This window comes from Myotis daubentonii, chromosome 19 (assembly GCF_963259705.1).
Source record: "Myotis daubentonii chromosome 19, mMyoDau2.1, whole genome shotgun sequence".
NCBI lineage: Eukaryota > Metazoa > Chordata > Mammalia > Chiroptera > Vespertilionidae > Myotis > Myotis daubentonii.
Window position 1 is genome coordinate 23,409,407 of NC_081858.1, and position 23,879 is coordinate 23,433,285.

Sequence of the window (23,879 nt, forward strand, 5' to 3'; positions counted from 1 at the left end):
CCTGTTGGGGCTTGGAAGAGACGAAAGGGAGTGTTACTCACCGGGAATTTGGGTGAGTGATACGCAGCAAGGAGGGACCCTGACACCCTGTGGGAGTTTTCCGGGTTAGTATTGGTGTGCTTTCGCCCCTTCGTTTATGAGCTGGCTTTTCTGTTTTTATCATTTGAGATTGCCTTTGTTTTCGCGTGTCAAGGAGCCTGTGTGTTCTGGATGTGTCCGAGTCATTGTTTTTGATCTCTGCCTTCCTAGGGACTTTCTCCTTATTTTATCCCACGCCTCTGCGTGGGGATGGTTTTATCTCCCGTGGAAACTTGTGCTTTCCGAGAAACATCCAGTAGCTGTTGAGACCTGTCTAAGGAAGTGATCAGGCCTTGGCTTCTGGAAATTTTAGATCCCAGTTTGCGGCCGCTATTCGTTCAGGAACGTCTTTTGAGCCTTGTACGTGGCTCCGCTGTCTGTACCCAATCTCATGTTTCTCCTTTCATGGTTTCATTTAAAGACATTAAAATGTACCATTCAGGTTGTACAGGCCTATGAGTTTTGACAAATGCGTAACGTTGTACAACCGCCCCCAGAATCTAGATACGGAGCAGTTCATCACCTCCCCAAATTTTCTAGACCACCCCCTGTACCCTAACGCCATCAACCACGGACCTGTTTTCTGTTGCCATGGTTTCTTCTTTTCCAGAATGGCACGTCAGGGGAGCCATTCAGTAGGGAGCTTTGGAGTCTGTTTCCTTTCACTTCGCATCAGGCACTGGAGGTTCACTCACGGTGCTTGGTATCCATAACATTCCTTTTCATTGCAGAGTTCAGTTGTCGGATACGTCGCCGTTTGCAAATGGAAGAACATCTGAGTTGTTTCTAGTTTTTGGATGCTGTGTATAAGGCTGCTATACATACCCATGTGCAGATGCTGGTGTGGATAGCGGGGATCTGTCACCCCCACCAGCACAGTAACTTCCTTATTCGCCTGTTGATTCAGAGGCATGGGGAGTCCAAACCATTGCCCATGCTTCTCAGCCAATGAGAGTTCTGGCCACCAACACTGGGTGTTGTCAGTCTTTTTTTTTTTTTTTTTATTTAATATATTTTTATTGATTGCAGAGAGGAAGGGAGAGGGAGAAAGAGAAACATCAATGGTGAGAGAGAATCGTTGATTGGCTGCCTCCTACATGCCCCCATACTGGGGATTGAGCCAGCAACCCCGGGCATGTGCCCTGACCAGGACTCAAACCGTGACCTCCTGGTTCATAGGTCGACACTCAACCACTGAGCCACGCTGGCTGGGCTGGTGTTGTCAGTCTTTTTAATCCTGCCATTCAAGTCCTTGAGCAGCGGGTATGTCAACGTGATTAAATTTACATGTGCATGAGGACCATGAGCCTGTTTCATGTACCCATTGACCATTCACTTCTCTTCCTCTGTGAAGTGTCCCAGTGTTTTTGCCCATTCTTTAACCGGATGATTTCCTTTTAAACATTCTTTGTAAGAGTTTTTTTAGTGTATGTAGAAATTTTATACAAAGCCTTATTCCGATTTAAGTTTTATAATATTTTATCCGAGTCTGTGTGGAGTCTATTTTCTTGACAGTGTCTTTGGGTGCGCATAAGTTCTAAATTTTTTTTATTTTTTTCTTTAGGAGATCACATTTTCAAATCTCTCTTAGATACCGCTTATATTGAACACTTGCAGAAGTTCTCATTGATATTTTATAAAAAGCCACACAGTTCTTCCTACTAATTTCTGAAAAATATTGTGGTGGGAAATTGGGATAGTTTGCCTTTGCTGGATGTTATAAATACACTCAGAAGTTAATCAGTATGCATGCTGTTTGCAGGGGTTCAAATATGGAAACAAGGTTAGACACATCCACAATTATCTCGGGAGCAGGAGTTGGGTCACTATTTTTTATCCTTTAAAGTCTGGAGAGATCGCACTTATGAAAGGAACCTGTTAGGCAAATTATTTCCCAATTTTTGTCCTTTAGCTTTTGTTCTGATTTGAGAAGTACTTTGTTTGTTTTTTTAAATGTAATTTAAGCTCCATGAAGGTAAATTGCTTTCAGACTGGAACACAATGATCTAGAATTAATCCAACAGGCAGAATACCTTCTGCCTGCTCCATTTTAACAGCTGTTGTGATAGAAAGTCCAGCTTCAGCTTATGGGAAGACATGAGGAAAGCCATGTTTTTTCCCCCCTGTAGTGTGTTACAGTAGTTCTTCGGCCCATCCTACACACCGACAGTGGAAAAATGGCATTAAAGAAGTAGCTAAAAACATACTAAGTTGGATGTTCATTCATTGAACTCCCTTCTCCCTCGTCTTCCTCATTTCCCCTCCCTTCTCCCCTTTCCTCCTCCCTCCTGTTTTCCCTACTTTTTTCTTTTTTTACTTCCCCCCTTCTTCTCCCTCCACCTTCCTCCTTCCTGCCTTTGTTCTTCCTTCTGAGCTCCCTGCGTGCACCAGGCAGTGTGCTTGTCCCTGTCAGGGTAGTAGAGGACAAGACCTCTGTGGCCTGTCCATATGCAGCTCGCCCTGTAGTGGGGAGGTCGACGGTGAAGACGTAAACCTATGCACAGGGCCAGGTTTGGTGGTCATACGTGCAAAACAAAGCGTGTTTGTGTGCGTATGCGTGCGTTTGTGTTTGTGTTTGTGAGAGGGAATGGGTGAGACATGGAAGAGAGAATGAGAAGGAGAATCAGAGAAGGCCTCAGGGCATGGAGTTGAGCTCTGAAGGTGCAGAAGATGCAGGGGAAGCCTGTTGGAGGAAGTGGGGGTAGCAACTTAGGAGCCCCGAGGACAGATTCAGTTTGGTGTTGGAGAAAGTAGAATACAATAACAGTTCTAGGAAACAGGATTCGGTAGTTCTCTGCCCCATCCTGCACGTGGACGGACAATGGAAAAATTGCATGAAAGGAGCAGCTAAAAACCTTTCAAGTTGGATGGTCATTCATTCAACTCCCCTCTTCCTCACCTTCCTCAGTGGCACCCCAAGAAGCCCACTTCCCCAGAGGCACCCCACCGATGACACAGAGAGGTAGAGAGTCCCCTCTCCAACTCTTCCTGCTTGTCCGCTTCTTGAATTTCCCACCTGCTTCCCGTGTCAGCCTCGTCTCAAGACCTGGCCGAGATGAGTGGGGCCGGGTTCCTGCTGCCCATCTGCCTCCAGCCCCAGCGAATCGGCCTTGCTGACTTCACTAAGTAGTCGTCCTAATGCTTTCCTTTCGGTTCCAGGGAACGACCATTTATCATTTTCAAAGGTCACGTTCCTGGAACTATGGAGGGGAACTTACAGAGCAGCATCAGGCTAATTCGAGTCACATGACTCTAACTTTATTTATTTTTTATTTTAATTTTTTAAATTGAAGAGTAGAGACTACATCCTCATTCTTTAAAAAAAATATTTTATTGACTTTTTTACAGAGAGGAAGGGAGAGGAATAGAGTTAGAAACATCGATCAGCTGCCTCCTGCACACCCCCTACTGGGGATGTGCCCGCAACCAAGGTACATGCCCTTGACCGGAATCGAACCTGGGACCCTTCAGTCTGCAGGCCGACGCTTTATCCACTGAGCCACACCGGTTGCAGTGGTTGGCAAACCGCGGCTCGTGAGCCACATGCAGCTCTTTGGCCCCTTGAGTGTGGCTCTTCCACAAAATACCATGTGCCGGGGGCGCATGTACAGTGCGATTGAAACTTTGTGGCCCATGCGTAGAAGTCGGTATTTTGTGGAAGAGCCACACTCAAGGGGCCAAAGAGCCGCATGTGGCTCGCGAGCCGCAGTTTGCCGACCACTGGTAGGGCAATGACTCTAACTTTAATGAAAACCTTGCCAAAGCCGTTTCCTTTGTCTCAGTTCTACCTGGGGGACTCTGGTCTCCCTTCTTTCTTACACTTTTTGTGAGTCCTTCCTTTTTCAGTTCCCTTTTGTGACTTAGTTTCTTCCAGCAATTCTTGGTTGTTGTTGTTAATCCTCACCCGAGGATATTTTTCCCTGGGTTTTTAGAGCGAGGGGAAGAGAGGTGGAGAGGCAGAGAGAGAGAAACATTGATGTGAGAGAGGCACATCAATTGGCTGCCTCCCGTAGGCGCTCTGTCAAGGGCTGGGGATTTAGCCTGCAGCCGAGGTCCTCGCCCTTGACCGGAATCGAACTCGAGACCCTTTAGTCTGAGAGCCTATGCTCTAACCACTGAGCAACCCGGCTAGGGCTCTTCCGGCAATTCTTCAATGATCTTGACTTTTTCATTGTTTTTCACTGCCCTGTTCAACTTCATTCATTCATTTAGGCTTGACGGTGTAATGGGCATTAAGCTAGGCACTAGGTTTGCAAATGGGGTGGGAGACATAGATCGGATAATTAGAGTGTTCTGAGTACTTTGAGAGAGGCGTGTTGGAAAGGTGATGTAAGTAAACATTCATTCGGCAAATACGTATTGACCTCCTACTGTGTGCCAGGCACTGTGCGATGGGGGTAGTATTGTGGCCGTGTAGCGCTGACTGTTTAAAGCTGAGGAGCATCGAGTCGCCAAGGAGCCAAGGATGGTTGGGGGCTGGGTTACCAGGTATGCTCTGCCCGGAGGCATTTGGTGGGGACTCTGAGGTAGGAAGTGGTGAGAGAAAAGGGCTAGAAAGGCTGTGAAAGTCCTTCGGTCTTTTAAGGGAGTTTTGTCCTGTTTCTGAGAACAGAGTGTTTATTAGCCCCGTGACGACCCTTACCGACAGACACACCCATACTCCCCGCCTCTCTAGTTTCTGTGCTCATTCTTCTGCTCGCTGTAGTGACCAGTGGCTCTAGGTCAGCCGTGGGCAAACTACGGCCCGCGGGCCGGATCCAGCCCGTTTGAAATCAATAAAACTAAAAAAAAAAAAAAAAAAAAAAAAAAAAAAAAAAAAAAAGACCGTACCCTTTTATATAATGATGTTTACTTTGAATTTATATTAGTTCACACAAACACTCCATCCATGCTTTTGTTCCGGCCCCCCGGTCCAGTTTAAGAACCCATTGCGGCCCTCGAGTCAAAAAGTTTGCCCACCCCTGGTCTAGGTGGTGGTGACCACTAGCACGGCTGAGCATGCGTTTGTAAAAAGTGGGAGGGGGTGGCCAGTACAGACGGAACCCCAGAGCCAGGAGGCAGGTATGTGGTGCCCTTGCTTTCCCTGGAGTATTGCCCTCTGGGATGTAATTAGCTTCTTGAAGTCTGCATTTTTACTGTTTCTAAGGTAGGGGAGGAAGACGTTAACGTACAAACACATGACTTTGAAAGTACCCTGTGGGGGGTAAGCTTTCCATTTATTGCCCACCCTGAAATTTTTTATTCTTTTCCTTTAGGTTTCTTGCTATTTAAAGATTTTTGTTTGAATGAAATTAATGAAGCTGTACCTCAGGTGAAGTTTTATGAAGAGGTAAGAAGTAACTATTTTACTGCTGCTTTTACTTCAAAAGCACATTTCAACTGTACTTTGGAAAACATTTAAGACGACCCGAGCATCTCGCAGATATTTAGAAACCCACGGAACGCACTTAGTAACACAGGATAAGCTACGCGGTGTATTCGAGATGCTGACATCTACAGGAATCCGATTTGCAAAGGCCCCGGGGTGCTGCGGAAGTGGGGGGGGGCGGGCAGTGGGGCTAAAACCCCAGAGCAGGGCGGCTCCTTCCAAGGTGCCCTAAAGACTCCCGGCCGATTCATTTTCCGCAGAAGCTCGCAGATTCTGGAGACGCAAGCTGATGCGAGGGCTGGCCACCGCTGGGTGAGACAGAATCGGGTGGTTTTCTGGTCACACATCGCTGGAGTGACACAGGGGAGACTTGGTGGAGGAGGGTGGAGGGAGCTGAAGTGATGGGCTGGCATTGAAATGAAGTCCTGCTGTGGGCAGCAATCTGAAACCAGACGGGCACGAAACACCAGCCCCAGGGGACGCTCTGTTGACACGGAATTACCCCCTGGGGCAGCGGTTGGTTCTGGGCATAACAGAGTCCAGGCTGGGGCCGTGGCCGAAAGCTGCTTCTGGGAGAAAAAGAGCCAGAAGAGGTTTCTGGGGCTAAAGTACAAAAAAACAAGTGGGGCTGGAGGAGCCCCAAGCAGGTGGTGAGTCTCGCTCTCAAGACAGATGCCAGGTTTTGAACACGAGTCGGGCAGGAGGCAGAGAGCTGCTCTGAAAGGCAGGAGTAATTTCAGTGAACTCCATGGAGAGCCATCCCTTAGGGCAGCGGTTCTCAACCTGTGGGTCGTGACTCCTTTGGGGGTCGAACGACCCTTTCACAGGGGTCGCCTAAGACCATCGGAAAACACATCCATAATTACATATTGTTTTTGTGATTAATCACTATGCTTTGATGATGTTCAATGTGTAACAATGAAAATACATCCTGCATATCAGATATTTCCATGACGATTCATAACAGTAGCAAAATTACAGTTATGAAGTAGCAGCGAAAATAACTTTAGGGTTGGAGGTCACCACAACATAAGGAACTGTATTAAAGGGTCGCAGCATTAGGAAGGTTGAGAACCACTGCCTTAGGGACTGGGACAAGCAAGAGGCAGACCGAGTTCTACAAAAATGGCAACTCAGACCAATCTCAGCTCCATCTCCCTCTTAAAAAAAATGTTTTTATTGATTTCAGAGAGAGGAAGGGAGAGGGAGAGAGAATCATTGATCGGCTGCCTCCTGCCGCTCCCCACTGGGGATCGAGCCGCAACCCGGGCATGTGCCCTGACTGGGAATCCAACCGTGACCTCCTGGTTCATGGGTTGACGCTCAACCACTGAGCCACGCCGGCCGGGCTCCCCCCGGGTTCCCATAGCTAAGAATGCGTGTGACAGCAGTGCCTGTCTCTTAGGGTTGTCGTGTGTGAATGCAACATACCGGAACGGTACCTGACATGCAGGCACTGCTGCTTTACACACTTGTTCGTTCCAGTTGGATTTGGAGGCAGCGTAGAAAAATACAGATTTGATGCCTAGATTTAGAAATAAATCATAGGAAACAGAAAATAAATGGAAGATCAGAGGCCAAGTTACCATCTAGAAATTTCTTCACTCATTCAACCAGTAGTTCTCAGACACCAGTGCTCGGAGGCACTGGTGGGCTGAACAAGACAGGCAAAGTGCTTGCTCTCCTTTCGCTCCTGTTTTTGTTGAGAGAAGCGACAATAAACAAGTAATAAACAGGAAACACATCAGGAAGTAATGACTGCCGTAGGCAGTGACCCACGGCAGATTGCAAACGTAGGAACTCTATCAGGAAGTAATAACCGTTACACAGAGACTCCGAACAGACTCCGGGCTGATGGCCTGTGCCTGGGTGGCCACGGGGAGAGCCGGGTCAGAGCCTGCCCCTGAGGCGGCGGCATCTAAACTGCGACTCGAATGACGAGGAAGGTAGTCCTTCTGAAGGTGGGAGCAGGGTGGGGGTGGGGAGACCATTTGGGGCTGACGGCATGGCTGAGGTGTAGCCCCCGATGTGTGGGAAAGACCTCGGCGTGCTTGAGGAACTGAGAGACGAGTGTGGCGTGTTGGTCATGGGTGAGAGGGGTGGAGTCGTGTGCGATCAGTCCAGAGACCTGGTTTGGGGGCCAGAGGAACAGATTTAGATTTGATTCTAAAGCCCCATGGGAAATTTAAGGTGAAGAGTCTATAAATATCAATTAGGTCACAGTGGCAGTAATTGGGTATTATAGGTGTCCCCCCTGAACCCCTTCCCTCCCCCCCGCCCTGGGAGGATTGCTCTGTTAGCAGTTAGTTGGCTGTTACCTGAAGCATAGCCTGGGTTTGTGATATATTTTGAGTATAAAGCCAACATGATTGGCCGATGAGTTGGATTTCAGGGGTCGGGGGCATGGGGGGGGTGTGGGGACAGGAGCGTGAGCAAAAGAGCAGAATCAGTGATGACTATTCCTTTTTGGCGGAAGCTACTAGGAGTGTGACTTTCGTACTTTTGTGATAAAGAGGATGAGGGAAGAGCGAGCGTGGCTGGGGTGGGCAGGATGGGGACATGTCAGAGTAGGTAGGCAGCTCCTTCGAACCAGGAGCTCAGGGGGGACAGGTGAGCCCCAGAGATCCACGCTTCGTCAGGGAAGGGCATTGGTCTCTGAATCCGTGGGACCGAGCGGTTGTGCCCGAGGAGAATATTGTGGGTGAAGGGCGCGGCCCCAGCACCCCGCTCCGACTAGGCGAAGTAGAGGCCATTCGCGATGGTGCTGGCCCATCCCACGGGGATGGCCGCGGAACGAACCAGGGGCGAGAACGTTGGAGACCACGGCGCCCGTAGACCAAAAGCGCTTGCTCTTGGGGTCCTGGGTGTTCAGGCTGCTGGGGCGTTTAGGCTGTGAGCGGTGTAACCACCAAAGCCGAAGGGGACCCAGGTGCTCGAGGCTCTTACCTTGCCTACTAAGGGTTTCCTTTTCTGTTGTTCAGGCTGAAGTTTCTGAAGCACAAGGCCCTTAACAAAGGCAGTGCCGTGGTTCAGGTGTCACTTGCCCAGGACGCGAGCCCGTCCGGCGTAGCTGGCTTATTCCGGCTCTCGCCTAGCTTCCATAGACTCAGCGTTCGCGGAACCAGGTGCCACCTGCTTGAAAGGGCCCCTGGAACTCGGACATAGGCGTCACCCCATTTGTTTTCAAGGATACTAATTCCGGGCAGGCTTATTATTCTTCGAGTTTGCTCAGATGTTTAGGCAGAAACACTGGCCTCGGGTTCACCGGCGGGCTACCCGTGTCACCCTCGCATCCTGGCGTTGGCCCGCCCCAAACAGAACAACCGGAGGAAACCCCCCCCCCCCCAAACCAGAAGCCGGCGTTTAATTTCCCGGCTCTGCTTCTGGTGCCGGCGTCTGGTCTCTGTGCCTTGCAGCGGCCCTGGTCGCATCTGGCCTGAAGTTTGACCCTTGAGACTTGCCCTGCCGAGTGAACCGGGGAGGGTGAGCCCAGGCCCTTTGGTCATTGCTGGGTCACGTCTTCATGAAGACCGCCTTTCCCTCTGAGACGGGGCCCGGGCCTACCCCCGCCTGCCTGCCTGCCTCTGTGGCGGGTTTTAGCCTCTGTTCCAAGAAGACCCCGTGGCGGATTTGCGAAGCGCAGCCTTTCGGTGTAACACCGATGGCGCTTCCGGCCAATGGAGAGGACCCCAGGCGCTTCTCGGGGGCCTCGATGGGACCCCAGCCTTTCACATCCCCCCTCTCTCTGCCCTTTCCTCATCAGAAACTCTTACAGGATTGGCTGATCGTGATTTCAGACCTGTCCAACCCTGACAATATAGGAAACGGGTCACGCTTCTTTCCATTGATTCGTACTCTCCCCTGGGAGGACTTAGCCTCACCTCTTACTATTCGAGAATAAAATAAAGAGCTTTTAGTTACTATGGAAGTCAGTGGAACAACTGGCTACCTGGGGGAAACATTTCCCCTCCCTTCTCCCCCCTTAGTAAGTCACACAGAGTACAGTAGGTCCTCAGGTTACGTCGGAGATCCGTTCCTACAGACGGCGCAATGTAACGCAATTTTTAAAAAAATATATATTTTATTGATTTTTTTACAGAGAGGAAGGGAGAGGGATAGAGAGCCAGAAACATCCATGAGAGAGAAACATCGATCAGCTGCCTTCTGCACGCCCCCCACTGGGGATGTGCCCGCAACCCAGGTACATGCCCTTGACCGGAATCGAACCCGGGGACCCTTGAGTCCGTAGGCCGACGCTCTATCCACGGAGCCAAACCGGTTCTGGCACGTAATGCAGTTTTGACTGTAAGTCGGAACCCACTTACATATAAGCACCTACGTCACTCACATGGAGCACACACACAGCAGTAATGAAGTGAAACAGTAAAAAAAATTTAAAAGGAAGATAACAATTCCTGACCTTTCCTTGTGGTAAATACAGTAAATAATAAAAAACACAAAGCACATATGTACATACGTCAAAATGACAGAACTTTTTTTTTTTAAATAAATAAATGGGAGATGGTGACGTAACCACGAAACGACGTGCGTCGAGTCTGACGTAACCCGAGGACTGCCTGAAGTTAGTCATTACAGTGGAGATCTCTGCTAGCCTCCTGCTAGCTCCACATGTCATCTGTGTTTTCATTCTGTTTCTGTCTTTTGGATTAAAAGTATTTCTGTAACTAAATTAAAAAAACGCTTCTCTGACCTAGGAGCTTCCGTTATCAGGTTAGAATGACCAGGGCTGTTTCCACGTGAGGCGCGTATTTCTAAGGCACATTTTATTTTGGGGCCCCTCTCAACACTGGTCGGGTTGCCTTCCCTCAGTTAGCAAGTCCACCCTTTGGGGTGATCTTTCTGTTAATACTTCCATAGTGCGGAAGGGGTTCCAGTGCTTTCATCTACGGCTAACGCCTTTCCAAAATACTTAGTTGATTTAAAAAAAAAATTCCCTCTGCAGGAGCCCTGACCAGATCTATGCATTTTCTCCTGTTAGTTTTGCAATGCTGTCATTGAGCAAGAACGACCTCATAACTCTTAGGCCTGAACTACAGCCAGATGGAACTTGCTCGCGCTTCGGAGAGGAGCGTTGGCAAGCGCGAGGGGCCCGTGGCTGGTAGAGTGTAAGATAATTGTAACCATGGCAGCATTTGTTTCCCAATATTGTGTTGCTAAATTTAAGCGATGAGCTTCATCATTGGAAACATCCCATTGGTCATTTTCCCGTTGACTTTAACGATCCCAGCTTCATTCCGACAACTGTAGGAGCCGTTGTTTCCCGCGGAATAGCCCGGTCCGTAATTTGCGTGGCCTCGCGTTTTCTGCCAAGGCCGGCGATGCCTTGTAATCAAGCGGGTTCCTAGGAGGACGCAGCTAACGACGATCGCTCTTTGAAACCTAGATAAAAGAATACGAAAAGCTTGATAATGAGGAAGATCGCCTGAGTCGAAGTCGGCAGATTTATGACACCTACATCATGAAGGAGCTGCTGTCTTGTTCGCATGTGAGTGTTGCCCGTCGGGCCTGTCACTGCCGTGTGGAGCGGCGCGAGGCAGCCTTCAGGGCCCCGGGTGCGAGTCAGGCAGGCGGAAGGCGTTCACGGGCCAAATGAGGCTCATCCAGGCGGGAACCCGTTCCTTCTGCTCTGTGGTTTGTTTCCTGATAATCCCGACACAGTGCCCATTGCTGCACATACTCCTTTTATTACTGATTTTAGAGGCGGAGGAGAGAGAGAGAAAGAGAGAGAGAGAGAGAAACATTGATGTGAGAGGGTAACATCAATGGGCTGCCTCCTGCGTGCAACCCGTGCCATGTGCCCCGATTGGGAATCGAACCAGCGACCTCTTAGCTCATGGGATAATGCTCAACCAACTAAGCCACACCAGCCAGGGCTCCATGTACTCTTGATATATATATATATATATATATATATATATATATATATATATATATATTTCCAAAAAGTAAATGCTTTCACTGCAAAAATTGATGAATAGCGAATTCAGAGCAATAGGAGAAAAGGGTAGCTCAATTCTAGACTTTCTCAAGAAAATTAAGCTCGAAATAACTACATTATTTTAGTGTAGTTCTACTTTCGCAATTAGACTAATGAGATATTGGCAAATATAAGTCTTAAGTGGCTTCTTTGGATTTATAGGGAGGATTGCAATTATATTAATTGTGTTCATTAATTGTTAAATAATGGTTGAAATTCTTTTTCTTATAAATCAGATAAACAGTTTAATTCGGTCATTAGAATAAACTAGGTTCCTAGGAAATTATTCCACCAGGAGTGAGATTACATGGAAAAATTTACCATGGAATCTCTCTACAGTAAGACTGTCATTTTTTAAAATATGTTTTTATCGATTCCAGAAAGGAAGGGAGAGGGAGAGAGAGATAGAAACATCAATGATGAGAGAGAATCATTGATCTGCTGCCTCCTGCACGCTCTCCACTGGGGATCGATCCCACAACCCGGGCTTGTGCTCTGGTTGGGAATCGAACTGTGACCTCCTGGTTTGTAAGTTGACGCTCAACTACTGAGCCACACCGGCTGGGCCTAAAGCCTTTCTTTCTTCTTCTTTTTTTTTAAAAGTCTTTATTGTTGAAAGTATTATGTATGTCCCCCATTGACCCCCTCCAGCCCGCCCCCACCCCCCGCCCCAGGCCCTCACCGCCCCATCGTCTGTGTCCATGGGCGATGCATATATGTATGTAAAGGTCCTTGTTTGATTACCTTCCACCCACCCACATTTCTTCTTATTGTACATTACTGAAGACGACATAGTTTGGAGTTTGGGGGGAGGACAGAGCTTATAATCCTTGTCGTGTAGTAAGTTTGTTCTTTTAGAGGCAGTTCCCTCCTCTGTGGCTACAGCAGGGCTTTCCCTTGACCTAGAGCCTTTCACCGCCCTGGCTCCGTTTGCAGTCCTGGCATTTAATTCTGAGGCTGTTTGCACGCATTCATTTTCTCTTACATAGATAATTCAGTTTCATAGGAATTGTACATTTGTAAGACCCCATTATCAGCTCATCGAGGGATATTTTCAGTTCATCAGCTGATGATAAGGAAGATTCTCTAAACTTCTTTTTCTCACAGGACTCTTGAATTCTTGTGGGATTCGATATCAGCCAGCTCCCCCCACGCTCACCCATTTTTCCCAACGTGTGGTGTCTAGGAATCCTCAGAGGAACACACTTGTTCAAATCTTTTTTAGCGAATGCACGTTAACTATAAGGTCCTTAGTTATGTTTCTAGGTTACTGTTGAATACATGTTGTGTTAAATTTGCGTTGTGATGTTATATGACACAGAGGTTGGTTATGGTTGATAGTTGTTGAAAACAGTGTTGTTTTTGATTCTTAAAAGCCATTCTCGAAGCAAGCTGTGGACCACGTGCAATATCTTCTGTCCAAGAAACAAGTGACGTCCGCGCTCTTCCAGGTGAGGCGAAAGCGTTTCGCAGTGAGAGCATCGACTTTGCTGAGCAGCTGGACTTGGTGGCGTTTTCTTCCTGTGTGTGTAGCTAGCGGAGGGCCTGACATGCCAGCCTGTTCTTATCTGGAGCAGCTGAAGTTTGATATTGCTTGTCTCCTCATTGAAATGTACTTTTTTTGTGTTTTCTCCATTGATTTTAGAGAGAGTAGAAGGGAGGGAGGGAGGAAAGGGGAAGAGAAAGAAACATTGATGTGAGAGAGACACATCGACTGATTGTCTCCCGCATGTGCCCCAAACGGAATTTCTCTCCTTTCCTTTCAGCCATACATAGAAGAAATCTGTGAAAGTCTTCGAGGCAACATTTTTCAAAAATTTATGGAAAGGTATGAAACGCTCCCCATATATATGTGTTTGTGTGTGTGTACATATATACATACATAAAATCTTTTATTGTGATATTTGACATGTAACATTATAGTATTAGAATAATATATATATCTACACTAATAAAAGAGAAACATGCAAATTGGTGTCACTCCGCTACAACCACCAGCCAATCAGAGCGGCTATGCAAATTAACCCAACAAAGATGGCGGTTAATTTGCATACGCAGGCTTGGAGTGAAGACTGAAGGCTCCGGCTGGAGTGAAGACTGAAGACTGAAGAGGCTTGGCTTCTCCGCTGCCGCCGGACCAAAGACCTGGGTCCCGGGTGCTGGAGGAAAACCAGTGCCAGCAGCCAGGGAAAGGAAGGCCTATTGCGCGAATCTTAATGCAACGGACTTCTAGTCTATATATAGACTAGACTATATATAGACTGCGTATGCAAATTAACTGCCATCTTTGTTGGGCTAATTTGCATAATTGCTCTGATTGGCTGGTGGGTGTAGTGGAGTGACACCAATTTGCATGTTTCTCTTTTATTAGTGTAGACATATATATTATTCTATACACACACACACACACACACACACACATAAATAAAATCTTGTACTGTGCAGGTGTACCCCACTTAACCCAATAAATGCTGTCCTTAAAATGTATGTTAATTTATTCATTCACCAAGTATTTATTGACCATGACCTATGTGCCAGGCTTTGTGTTAGCCTATTTCCTTGATACTTCACATTATAATTTTGATTTGCCAGGAGGGGATAAAATAAAATAAAAACTTAACTTGGTACTTCGTAAGAGCTCCCCACCCCCTTGCAACTTTTGAGTTCTTCAGCCTCAAGGTGGTCTAATGTTTAAAGAGGCTGGGGAACCTCGATACTGAAAGCTTCTTATAGAGACAGCTTTCCTAACACCTCGCCTAATTCATTTGTTGGGACTTTGAAATCGTGTCCCTCAAAGTGGGACAAGCTCATGCCTGATTCTAATAGAATTTGAAGGGTGTAGGCAAGTGATGTCTGTGATCATATGTATCATTAACATACCTACTAGGTGTGTCCCTTGAGCCATGTACGGGTCTGACACACTTCAGTGGCGTCTCTAAAGCACTCGGCTCCGGGCAGCCAGTCCTTCCGTGCGGGGAGTATATTTGCCTGTGGCCACGCACCGCCGGAGTCCGGCTTTCTAACCCGCATCCCCGCGCGCTCTGGCTGTGCCTTTCTCCGCACACCCGGCTGCGATCCAGACAATCGCCGTGATGATGTGCCCGCTGCCGGGCCGCCTGCAGCTGGGCCGTGATTGCCCTTTAAGAACAAATGCTGCTTCATGGCAGCGTTGCTCTCCACATGTTCCAGGGATTTAGAAAAGAAACAAGCTTGTGTTGTGGTTCCACTGGAGTTCAAGGGATAATTTTATCCTGGAGCGGAGTCAAGAGTTTGGGAAACGAATATGCATACGAATGATTACACTGTTCTGGGTGGGAGCAGGAACTTGGCCAGAAAGCAGCAGCGGCAGCAGCAAACCGAGGGGATGGGCTGCCGGCTCAGGGCTGACTCCACTGCCATGTGTCCTCAGGGCTGGCCTTTCCCACCTCGGGGTCAGCCCAGCTGCTCTGGGATCCTTGGGGTGCAGGGGAGAGATGGGGGTGATCATTTCAGTTGGGGAAGAGGCTCAACCTGTGTGTGGTTTTCAAAATCCGACTGAATCAGTCACCCTGGCTGCGTTTTAGGCGAGCATTTAGAAATTCTGGATTTCCTGAACCATTTACTACTTTGTATAAATGCATTATTTTTAAAGTCAATTCGTTTATTGTTACACCTTTTGGGGTGCTTTTTTTATGTTAATACATTCTCAAATGAGTACCAAAAAAAAAAAAAAAATCCAACTCAGACCAAGCATTTGGTGGTTTGTAATGTGCTAACCACCCCCCCACCCCCTCCACCCCACCCCCCCGCCCCGTGCCAGCTCTGGACTCCAGTGTGAGAGAAGAGTATGAGTTAGCCCAGCCCCCCACGTGAACTTCACAGCAAGTCATCGATTTATAAACACAGAGTACACACACCCAGTGTGGTTTTGCCCTTTGCGCTCCCCATACTTAAAAAAAAAAACACAGTTTGAAATCTCAAAAATAGAGTGTTATTTTGTCAGGAGGATCAACGGAACGCTCGCTAAAAGCCCTTTTAGATTCATTGTAAAAAGATGATGTGTGATTGCATGACACTTTTGAGTCTCAATTTGATTATCAGCCTCAGAAATATTTTTAAAAGGCCCTTAGAAGGCGTATTAGAGGCAAACCCCAGAGAACTGGGTATTTGGATGCCTTACAGCATGTTATTACAACGCTGGTATGATAATACCTATAACTTGTACTTTATATGGACCCTCCCCCCCTTGTGCCTTTTCTGTCTCCCTCCCCTCCCCCTTTATCTTCCTTTCCTTTTTTTTTTTTTTTTTTTACTTCATTCCTTCATTCACTCAAAGAACGCTGAATACTCTGCTTGTGTCTAAGAAATCATAGCAGGGGCGAGATGAGCCCAGCAGTCGGCAAGAATGTTCTTTGCTTAGATACGTTGCTCAGTAACAAAAAAGTAATCAAAACAATGTATTTATTAAATAGATAGTTTTTCTTACTTCGTGGGCGGGAAGAGCCCTTAGCCAGCAGTTGAGTGCTTCGTGAGAGCACACGCCGCACTATGGCCCACGGCATCTTCCGGGTCTAGTGGGGGGAGGGGGGGCGCGCCTGTCCTACGCCCTCTGTGTCTTTGAGAGGCAGTACGTGGTCTGGGTTCAAATCCTGCTCCACCCATTCTCTCACTGTGTGACCTTGGGCAGGCCTTGGTCTCGGCTGTAAAATGGGTATCAGCATAGTCCCTGCCCAGGGAGTTGCTGGGTTGGGTCAACGAGCCTTCAGAACCTGGCCCATCGGAGCGTTCGCCGCTCTTACAATGATTCGTCAGCGGGGAGTTCTTTCGGTCATTAGCGCCGCACTGTCCAGCACCGTAGCCGCGAGCCATAGGTAGCTACTGCGCTCTGAAAACGTGACTGGTCTGAGTAAACAGGGGCTGTAAGTGCAGAGTACACACCAGGATCCAAGACTTAATAGGAAAACAAGAATGTAGACTTTCTCATTAATTTATGCTGATTACATGTTGAAATAGTCGTTTTTGATATATCCGGTGAAACCAATATATTATTAAAATTTGATTACACGTGAGTGGCCAGATTATTATGACCATTAATTCACTTCAGTACAATGAAGTGAATTCGTTATGCAAATAATAATAAGACCTTGAGAGTATTTGCTTAGGAAGTTTTTTTCAATATCCAGTATTTTTGGAAGTGTCAATGAAGTACCGATGGGGTGGTCATAGTAATCTGGCCGGTCGTAATAATCTGGCCACTCAGTGTATATGTGGCTTGTGTTACTCTTCTGTCGAACAACGGTGGTTCCGATGAAGATGTCCCGTAGCATCATGACAGTTAAAGGAAACATGCTGCCTTTCATGTGAGCCACGAAATCAGGCCCACAGGTGAATGCACTGTGAAAAGATGTTTATGAAAACGAACTCTGTTTGAGACGCAAAACAAGCCGCGCGACGCTAGCTTATCTCCCAACTCTTTCTCTCCTCTCTCTCAATGCGCTTACTTTGATATTTAACTTTCTGGCCATTCTTTGTGCTCTCTTTCAGTGACAAGTTCACTCGATTTTGTCAGTGGAAAAATGTAGAATTAAATATCCATGTGAGTATCGTCTTTTTACTTCCTTTTTAAAATTACAAACTCCCCCTGGCTTCCCTTCGTGAGAAAATACTTGGCTTCTGGAGCCTGCTCCCCAGGGTGACACCCTGCCCGCGCAGATGTCCTGGCTGCTCTGCGTACGACAGAGCTGCCCTCCCATCCCAGCTGCAAACAAGTTGAATTTTCATGCTCTCTTTTTAAAAAAAAATATATTTTTATTGACTTCAGAGAGGAAGGGAGAGGGAGAAAGAGGTAGCAACGTCAGCGATGAGAGAGGATCATTGATTGGCTGCCTCCCACACGCCCCACACCGGCGGATGGAGTCCCCAACCCAGGCCTGTGCCCTGACCGGGAAAAGAACCGTGACCTCCTGGTTCATAGGTTGATGCTCAACCGCTGAGCCACACCGGTCGAGCTTAATTTTGTTTTTTTGTTTTTTTGGTTTTTTTTTTTCATATTCCTATAAGCATGTGTTTATTTCTTTAAGAAAGGACATTTGATCACATCTTTTTTAGACCAAAGTTTTACCTTTGTTAAAAAACTATATTTTATTGATTTTTCACAGAGAGGAAGGGAGAGGGATAGAGAATTAGAAACATCGATGAGGAAGAAACATCGATCAGCTGCCTCCTGCACACCTCCTACTGGGGATGTGCCCACAACCAAGGTACATGCCCTTGACTGGAATCGAACCTGGGACCTTTCAGTCCGCAGGCCGAAGCTCTATCCACTGAGCGTTTTTTAAAAGGTTTTTTTACCTTTTAAAAATTTTTAATTTTGAGAATGCTAAGAGCGGTCCTCAAACACTGGCTGCTTTCTAACCTGTATTCATTCCCCTGGCATTCCATCCTCCGTTAGCGTTCAAGGTCAGTGATTACAGGACGTAACCTCTGCTGCACCTGGAGAACATGCCTTCTTGCCCAGCCTCTTATCTCCTCCCTCCCCCTTTCCCTTCATAGAGGCTTGCCGTTGGGGGAAAAAATTATCAACTGGATTTTTTTTGGAGGGAGTTTTTTACTTGAATGGTCCTGCTGGAAGAAGTTATTTTTGTTGTTGTTGTTTGTTTATTGATTTATCGAACCTCTCCTTTTCCATCACATTTCCTGGCGGGATTCAGAAGCAGGAGGCAATAACACACAGTTTAAAAAAATCCCTCTCCTAGCCATTTTTTCTCAGTAGACAGAGCGTCGGCCCTAGGACTTGAAGGGTCCCAGGTTCGATTCCGGTCAAGGGCACGTACCTCGGTTGCAGGCTCAATCCCCGGCCCTGGTCCAGGCGTGTGCGGGAGGCAACCCATCGATGTAGCTCTCTCACATCGATGTTTCTCTCTCTGTGTCCCTCCCCCTCCTTCCACTCTGTCTGAAAATCAATGGGAAAATGACCTCGGGTGAGGATCAGCCAAAAATACATCAGTGAATAAAAAAGCCCTTATATCTGCTGTGGATTTTCCTCACGCTCATGCTCCTCCCACCGGCCTGGTGTCTGTCCTCATGCCCCTTGTCCCATGCCCTCTCAGCATCAGACATGATCAGACATGACGCCTCTGGCCAGCTGCCCCTACCTGGCTGCAGACATGATGTTTTAGGGGGCGGGTAGGGGAACTTTTAAGAATCTGACCCTTAGTCTGCCTAGCAGGCCTTTGCTGTTATCCGAGGGCCTCTTCCCATGACCGTAGGGTTGTCTGTCTGCCTTGGCACCATCGGGTGCTGTTAAAACTCCGTCTGAAGCAGGGCGTTGCTGACACATCCTGACCAAAAGGAAAAGTGCCCATGAATAAAGCCCTCTTTATAGACTTGGCTCACACTTAGCCTTGCTGCGGGCTCACATGCCCAGCACGAGTCCCCTCTCTCTTCACGGATGTGATCGATAAAATCACATGGCCGGCGTCCGCCGGGTTTTCTGATCATACGGCTCGCTCTCTGGGGAACGCGGACGCCCTGGACACGGGCTTATCCTCCCACCACGGCGGTTCCTGGGATCGCCGCGTGGTTGCCAAACTTCGGGCTTCAGAGTGGCCGAAGTTGCTTTGCATTTTGACCAGAAACACACGGCTTCCAGGCGTGTGTCTTGTAGTCTGAGACCGATGAGGTGGGCACAGCGGTCTCCCCGGGCTCCCGCTCCCGTCACCTTCCCATCTGCCTCTGTGCTGGGCCTTTGCGGGTGGAGCAGGCAGAGGTTCTAGAAAGCCCTGCCTCCTCCTGCTGCTCCCCTCTGTTCAAGGAGTCAGTCTCGGGAACGGCAGGTCCCTCCCTCAGAACGGCCGCGTTAATAACTTGTGCGTGTCTTGCCTGAAAAACCCTTAACCCCGTCATCTTTACGCGGCCGTTACGTGTCCCATTTCGTGTTTTGAATTCACAGTTGACCATGAATGATTTCAGCGTACATAGGATCATCGGACGAGGCGGCTTCGGAGAAGTCTATGGCTGCCGGAAAGCAGACACTGGAAAAATGTAAGTTTTTGACGTTCCTACGTTTTCCCGGGACTGTGACGAGGGTCTTGTGCTCGCATCCAAAGACAGCCCCTGCACGGACTTTTGGAAGCCCGTGATTCTCGCTCCCGGACTTGTTTGCCTCGGAAAGAAACAGACATTCTCTCCTGATTAAAGGCCCGTCCACGATTTAGCACATGCAGTTCGGGGCGTCGTAGCATCCAGGCGGCGTGGGTCCCCCAGATGAGGAGCTGGGTGCTGGTGAGGAGGGTGGACGCCCTGCTACGAGGGTCAAGGCCGTGGGCCCCATCGCTCATCTCAGTCACTGGTCTCGCGGGAGGTGGACGTGAGGCAGTTACGTGTGGGACATAAGGGTCTTCTGGGGAGTGAATGGGGGAGTTGTGAAGTGTGGGGAACGTATGTTAATATGGAAGTGGTTTAAGTGAACATGTTTCTGAAGGCAAGAGAAAGGGCAAGTCTGGTGTGATGGACCCAGACCTCCACGTCTGGTTAAGGGGCAGGCACGGGAGAGCAGTGGGCGAGGCGGGACAGTCTGTGAGGGTGGTGCAGACATCAGTCAGTGTGAGACGGAGGAGTTGAGGTCACCCAGCTCGGTGCCCGCCACCCCCGCTGCCCCCGCATCACCTAGGGGGTTGCCGCTCAGCCCCTGCCCGAGTCTGTCCTGGTCCTCCACTTGGCACGTTTCTTATTCTGTGGCGGCTGAAATGTACTTTCACTGGCTTGTGCCCATGGCTCCTCTTCCTGCTATGGGGCCCGGCGCAGGGTGCAGCCGGTGCCTGGCACCCAGGTGACTGGCGTCTGGCGTCCTGCTGAGACGGGATCGCGTAGGGGTCCCGGGTGTGGGTCGCCGGTGCCACCCGGCCAGGTCAGATTCGCTTCCGCACTTTCTCCTTGGCTTGGGCAGAGCCTGTGCCCCTCTGAGCCTCCACATCCTCGTTTGTCAGGTAGGGATGAAAAAGAGCGCCTGTCTCGTTGCAGAATTAAATGAGAGAACACACTGTCAAAACAGAGTCCTGCTATGAAAACTTCCTTTCCCGTCCAGTACTCACCCTGGGGACTTTGATCCTAAATGATACACTTTACTCCTCGCTTATTACATCTCATGAAACGTAGTAGCTTTACTTAATTGCAGCGTGTTGAGGTGTTTAGAATATCTAGGCAGTCACATGATGTGTAGAAGTACATGCTGTCAGTTTGTCTCTTCAGACACATTTGCACGGAGTGGAATGTCTGATGCTCTTTAGGTTTGTCCGATGCTCTTCCCACAGTTGGATGGGGGGTGGTGGGCTTCAGGAAGGAAGACCCAGAGATAAAATGCCCTTCTCATCGCATCAGATCACATCAAGGCTACCTGTTATTAAAGTGACGGATTTCTGTTGACGCGGGTCTTGATCCCTTGACCGAGGTTGTGTGTGTCAGACTTGACCGTGAAGTCACCCTCCGGAAGGAGGTCCCTACGCACAGCCCACACCTGAGGAGTGGGGGGTTGTGCTCCTGCAGAGGGGAGGTGATTTTTTTTCCTTAATCCGTGCAGTAAGACTTTTTTTTGCATGGCACTTGGGTGCCGGTTTGCTTTTTTTAAACACTGCCCAAATCTGTCCGGGTATGGTGTGTCGTGTTGAAATCAGTCTGGGTGTGTTTATGGTGTTGATTTTTCAGCCATATTTCTGTTTCTAGGTATGCGATGAAATGCTTGGATAAGAAGAGGATCAAGATGAAACAAGGAGAAACATTAGCCTTAAATGAAAGGATTATGTTGTCGCTCGTGAGTACAGGAGTAAGTATTCAAATTTTCCTTCCTTCCTCCCTCCCTCCCTCCCTCCCTCCCTCCCTCCCTCCCTTCCTTCCTTCCTTCCTTCCTCTCTCCCTCTCTCCCTCCCTCCCTCCCTTCTTTCCTTTCTCTTATTTATTTATTTATTTTTGCCCTGACTGGTTGTTGAACCCGCAACCTTTTGGTGCTTGGGACCACATTTAACCATCTAACCCACACCGGCCAGGGCGATACTCAATTGTGAGCATTGCTCTTTGTGTGTGGATGTGTTTGTCTGTTTTATATCAGGACGATGTATTTAAAATGCAGGCGTTTTCTGGTTGAGTTATGGGGCCAGCCAGTTCTGGGGTGGGTTGGAATCCATAGCAGGGAACGGCAGCACTGAGCTGATACAGTGTACCATTCAGACATTACCTCTGTTTCCTGGGGGAGGTAGCCAAGTACCAGCAACCTGCACCATGAACGCCCGTGACTTCTCCCAATAGTATGCATTTATGATGAACTTCACTGCGGAATATGGTTGGGGAGAAGGCAGGAAATAATCATTCCAGCAACAACGAAATCCCCTGAGTACGGTTAGGAACTCACTGCATGACCGAGCAGGACTAACCCAGAGAGAGAAAGTGAGAGACCGTCACTCCTGTCCTTCACAAACAAACGGAGAGCAAGCGACTGGGGCTCGCCAGCTCTGCGCTGTCCCCGTGGGGTTGTCCCCAGTCAGTGTCTCCTCGGAAGGTGACCCTGTCTTCTCAGCACTTGCCATGTTTTATCTGCTATGGCCTTTGGCCATTCCCATTCCCCAGGACACCGTGTCCACCTGTTGGGCGTTTTATTTGTGTGTCAGGGCTCGGCACGTGTACAAACAAACCTTGACCCCATGTCTCCACTTGCAGAGCAGTGTCCCGTGCGGATTTCCGCGGATTTCTTTTTCTGGTGACGGCGTTGCCCAGGATCAAAGCCGTGGCTCTTATTGTTTGGGCAGGGGTCTGTAAAGGTACATCCAGAAACCACACCGTCCCGGCGACCTGGCGTGCCTCTGCACGCCCATAGGTCTGTCGTCCAGCGTTCGCGGAAAGGAATGTAACGAGCACGGAATGGCCAGGCCCGTGCTAAGAAGCTCACATGTGACTTTCACGTTAAACAGCAAACCACGTCCTGGCCAGGGTGGCTCCGTGGGCTGGGCCTTGTCTTGGTGGGCTGAAAGGTCACCGGTTTGAGTCCCCGCCAGGGCACAGACTCAGCTTGTGGTTTGATACCCGTGTGGAAAGCAACTGATGGGTGTTTTCTCTCCCTCTCTCCCTCCCTTTCTTTCACTCTCTCCTTGTTTCCCTTCCTCATTCTGTTTCTCACTCTCTCCCTCCCTCCCTTTCCCTTCCTCTCTCTCTCTCAAATCAATAAAAACATAAAATTAACCATTTGTACGCTGTAAGCGTCTATAGACGCAAGCGGTGGACCTTTATATATATATATATATATATATATATATATATATATATATATATAATTGATTTTTACAGAGAGGAAGGGAGCGGGATAGAGAGTTAGAAACATCGATGAGAGAGAAACATCGATCAGCTGCCTCTTGCACACTCCCTACTGGGGATGTGCCCGCAACCAAGGTACATGCCCTTGACCGGAATCGAACCCGGGATCCTTCAGTCCGCAGGCCAACGCTCTCTTCACTGAACCAAACAGGTTAGGGCTAGGTGGACCTTTTTTAATTAAATTCAAAATATCGTGGCAGTTGACTGGTTAAAAACAAAAGCACCAGCCAGGAAGCTTTGTACACAGTGAGACATCCTGCATTTTAATGATTCGTCCAAGAACCCCTCTCACCTCCTCAGCAAGGAGCCAGAGACCCAGGAGGTTAACCCCCTCACCCAGAGGCTCGGGCCTCCCAGGAACACTCCCCGGTTCCTTTCCCACCGTCACTCGATGGGCCGCGCGGTTTGGGTTCATCCCCTGAGTTTGCACCATTATGGTTGATATTGTCCTAGCATTAGTCTGAATGGTTCTAGAAGGGCTACCTGCTGTTGAAGCAAGAGAATAGCCACATCGAGCTCGACTCTACCAAGTGGAAATGCCACGGCTGTAAATAACTGCGCGCCGCTACCTCCCGGCACATGGGCGGTGAGCATTTCCCGTCAGAGTCCCTGTGCGCACGACCACGCCTGCAGCCACCAGGAGCGGAGGCTGAGCGGCCCGTTCCCTGTAGCGGGATCTATATGCCTGGCTCCGGCTCCGCATTTCCCCGGGAAAAGTCTTTGTCTTAAATTCCACACGTGGACGTGCGCTCACTGCAGAGTTTCAGGGCTTATTAAAAGCATTAATTTTTAACGCGTTCTCTTCTACAATTTTCCTGTAGCGATTTCATATTTATTGTATCCAGCTGAGGGGAATGTGGTTAATTAGTTGTGTAGTTCCTCGCCAGTCTCCCCCGAAGGCAATAAATAAAAAAATTGGGCTTTTATTGGGCTACTGCTTTGAACTAATTTAAAAGAATTGTTTATATTTTGTATTCCAGTAGCAAACTGTCTAGATTTTTTTTTTTTTTTACATATAAATACAAAATTTACCCAAAAGAGTTGTAGTCAAACTGTTTGGCATGGCTTTTGCTAATCAGCGGCCACTGTTCATAGGTT

At 48.4% G+C, this 23,879-nt stretch overlaps 1 protein-coding gene across 3 annotated transcripts in view; it reads left to right on the forward strand.

Moving 5' to 3' along the window:
• Positions 1–23,879, forward strand: part of GRK3 (G protein-coupled receptor kinase 3) — an 80,234-nt gene that overhangs the window by 30,921 nt on the left and 25,434 nt on the right. For 2 of the 3 annotated variants that reach the window (XM_059676996.1, XM_059676997.1), the window contains exons 3-9: positions 5,334–5,407; positions 10,851–10,952; positions 12,821–12,895; positions 13,211–13,272; positions 16,968–17,019; positions 19,375–19,466; positions 21,144–21,243. In XM_059676996.1, coding sequence (XP_059532979.1) covers positions 5,334–5,407; positions 10,851–10,952; positions 12,821–12,895; positions 13,211–13,272; positions 16,968–17,019; positions 19,375–19,466; positions 21,144–21,243 — 557 coding nt within the window. The remainder of the gene's footprint in view (positions 1–5,333; positions 5,408–10,850; positions 10,953–12,820; positions 12,896–13,210; positions 13,273–16,967; positions 17,020–19,374; positions 19,467–21,143; positions 21,244–23,879) is intronic. The other variant, XM_059676998.1, reaches the window with a different exon arrangement.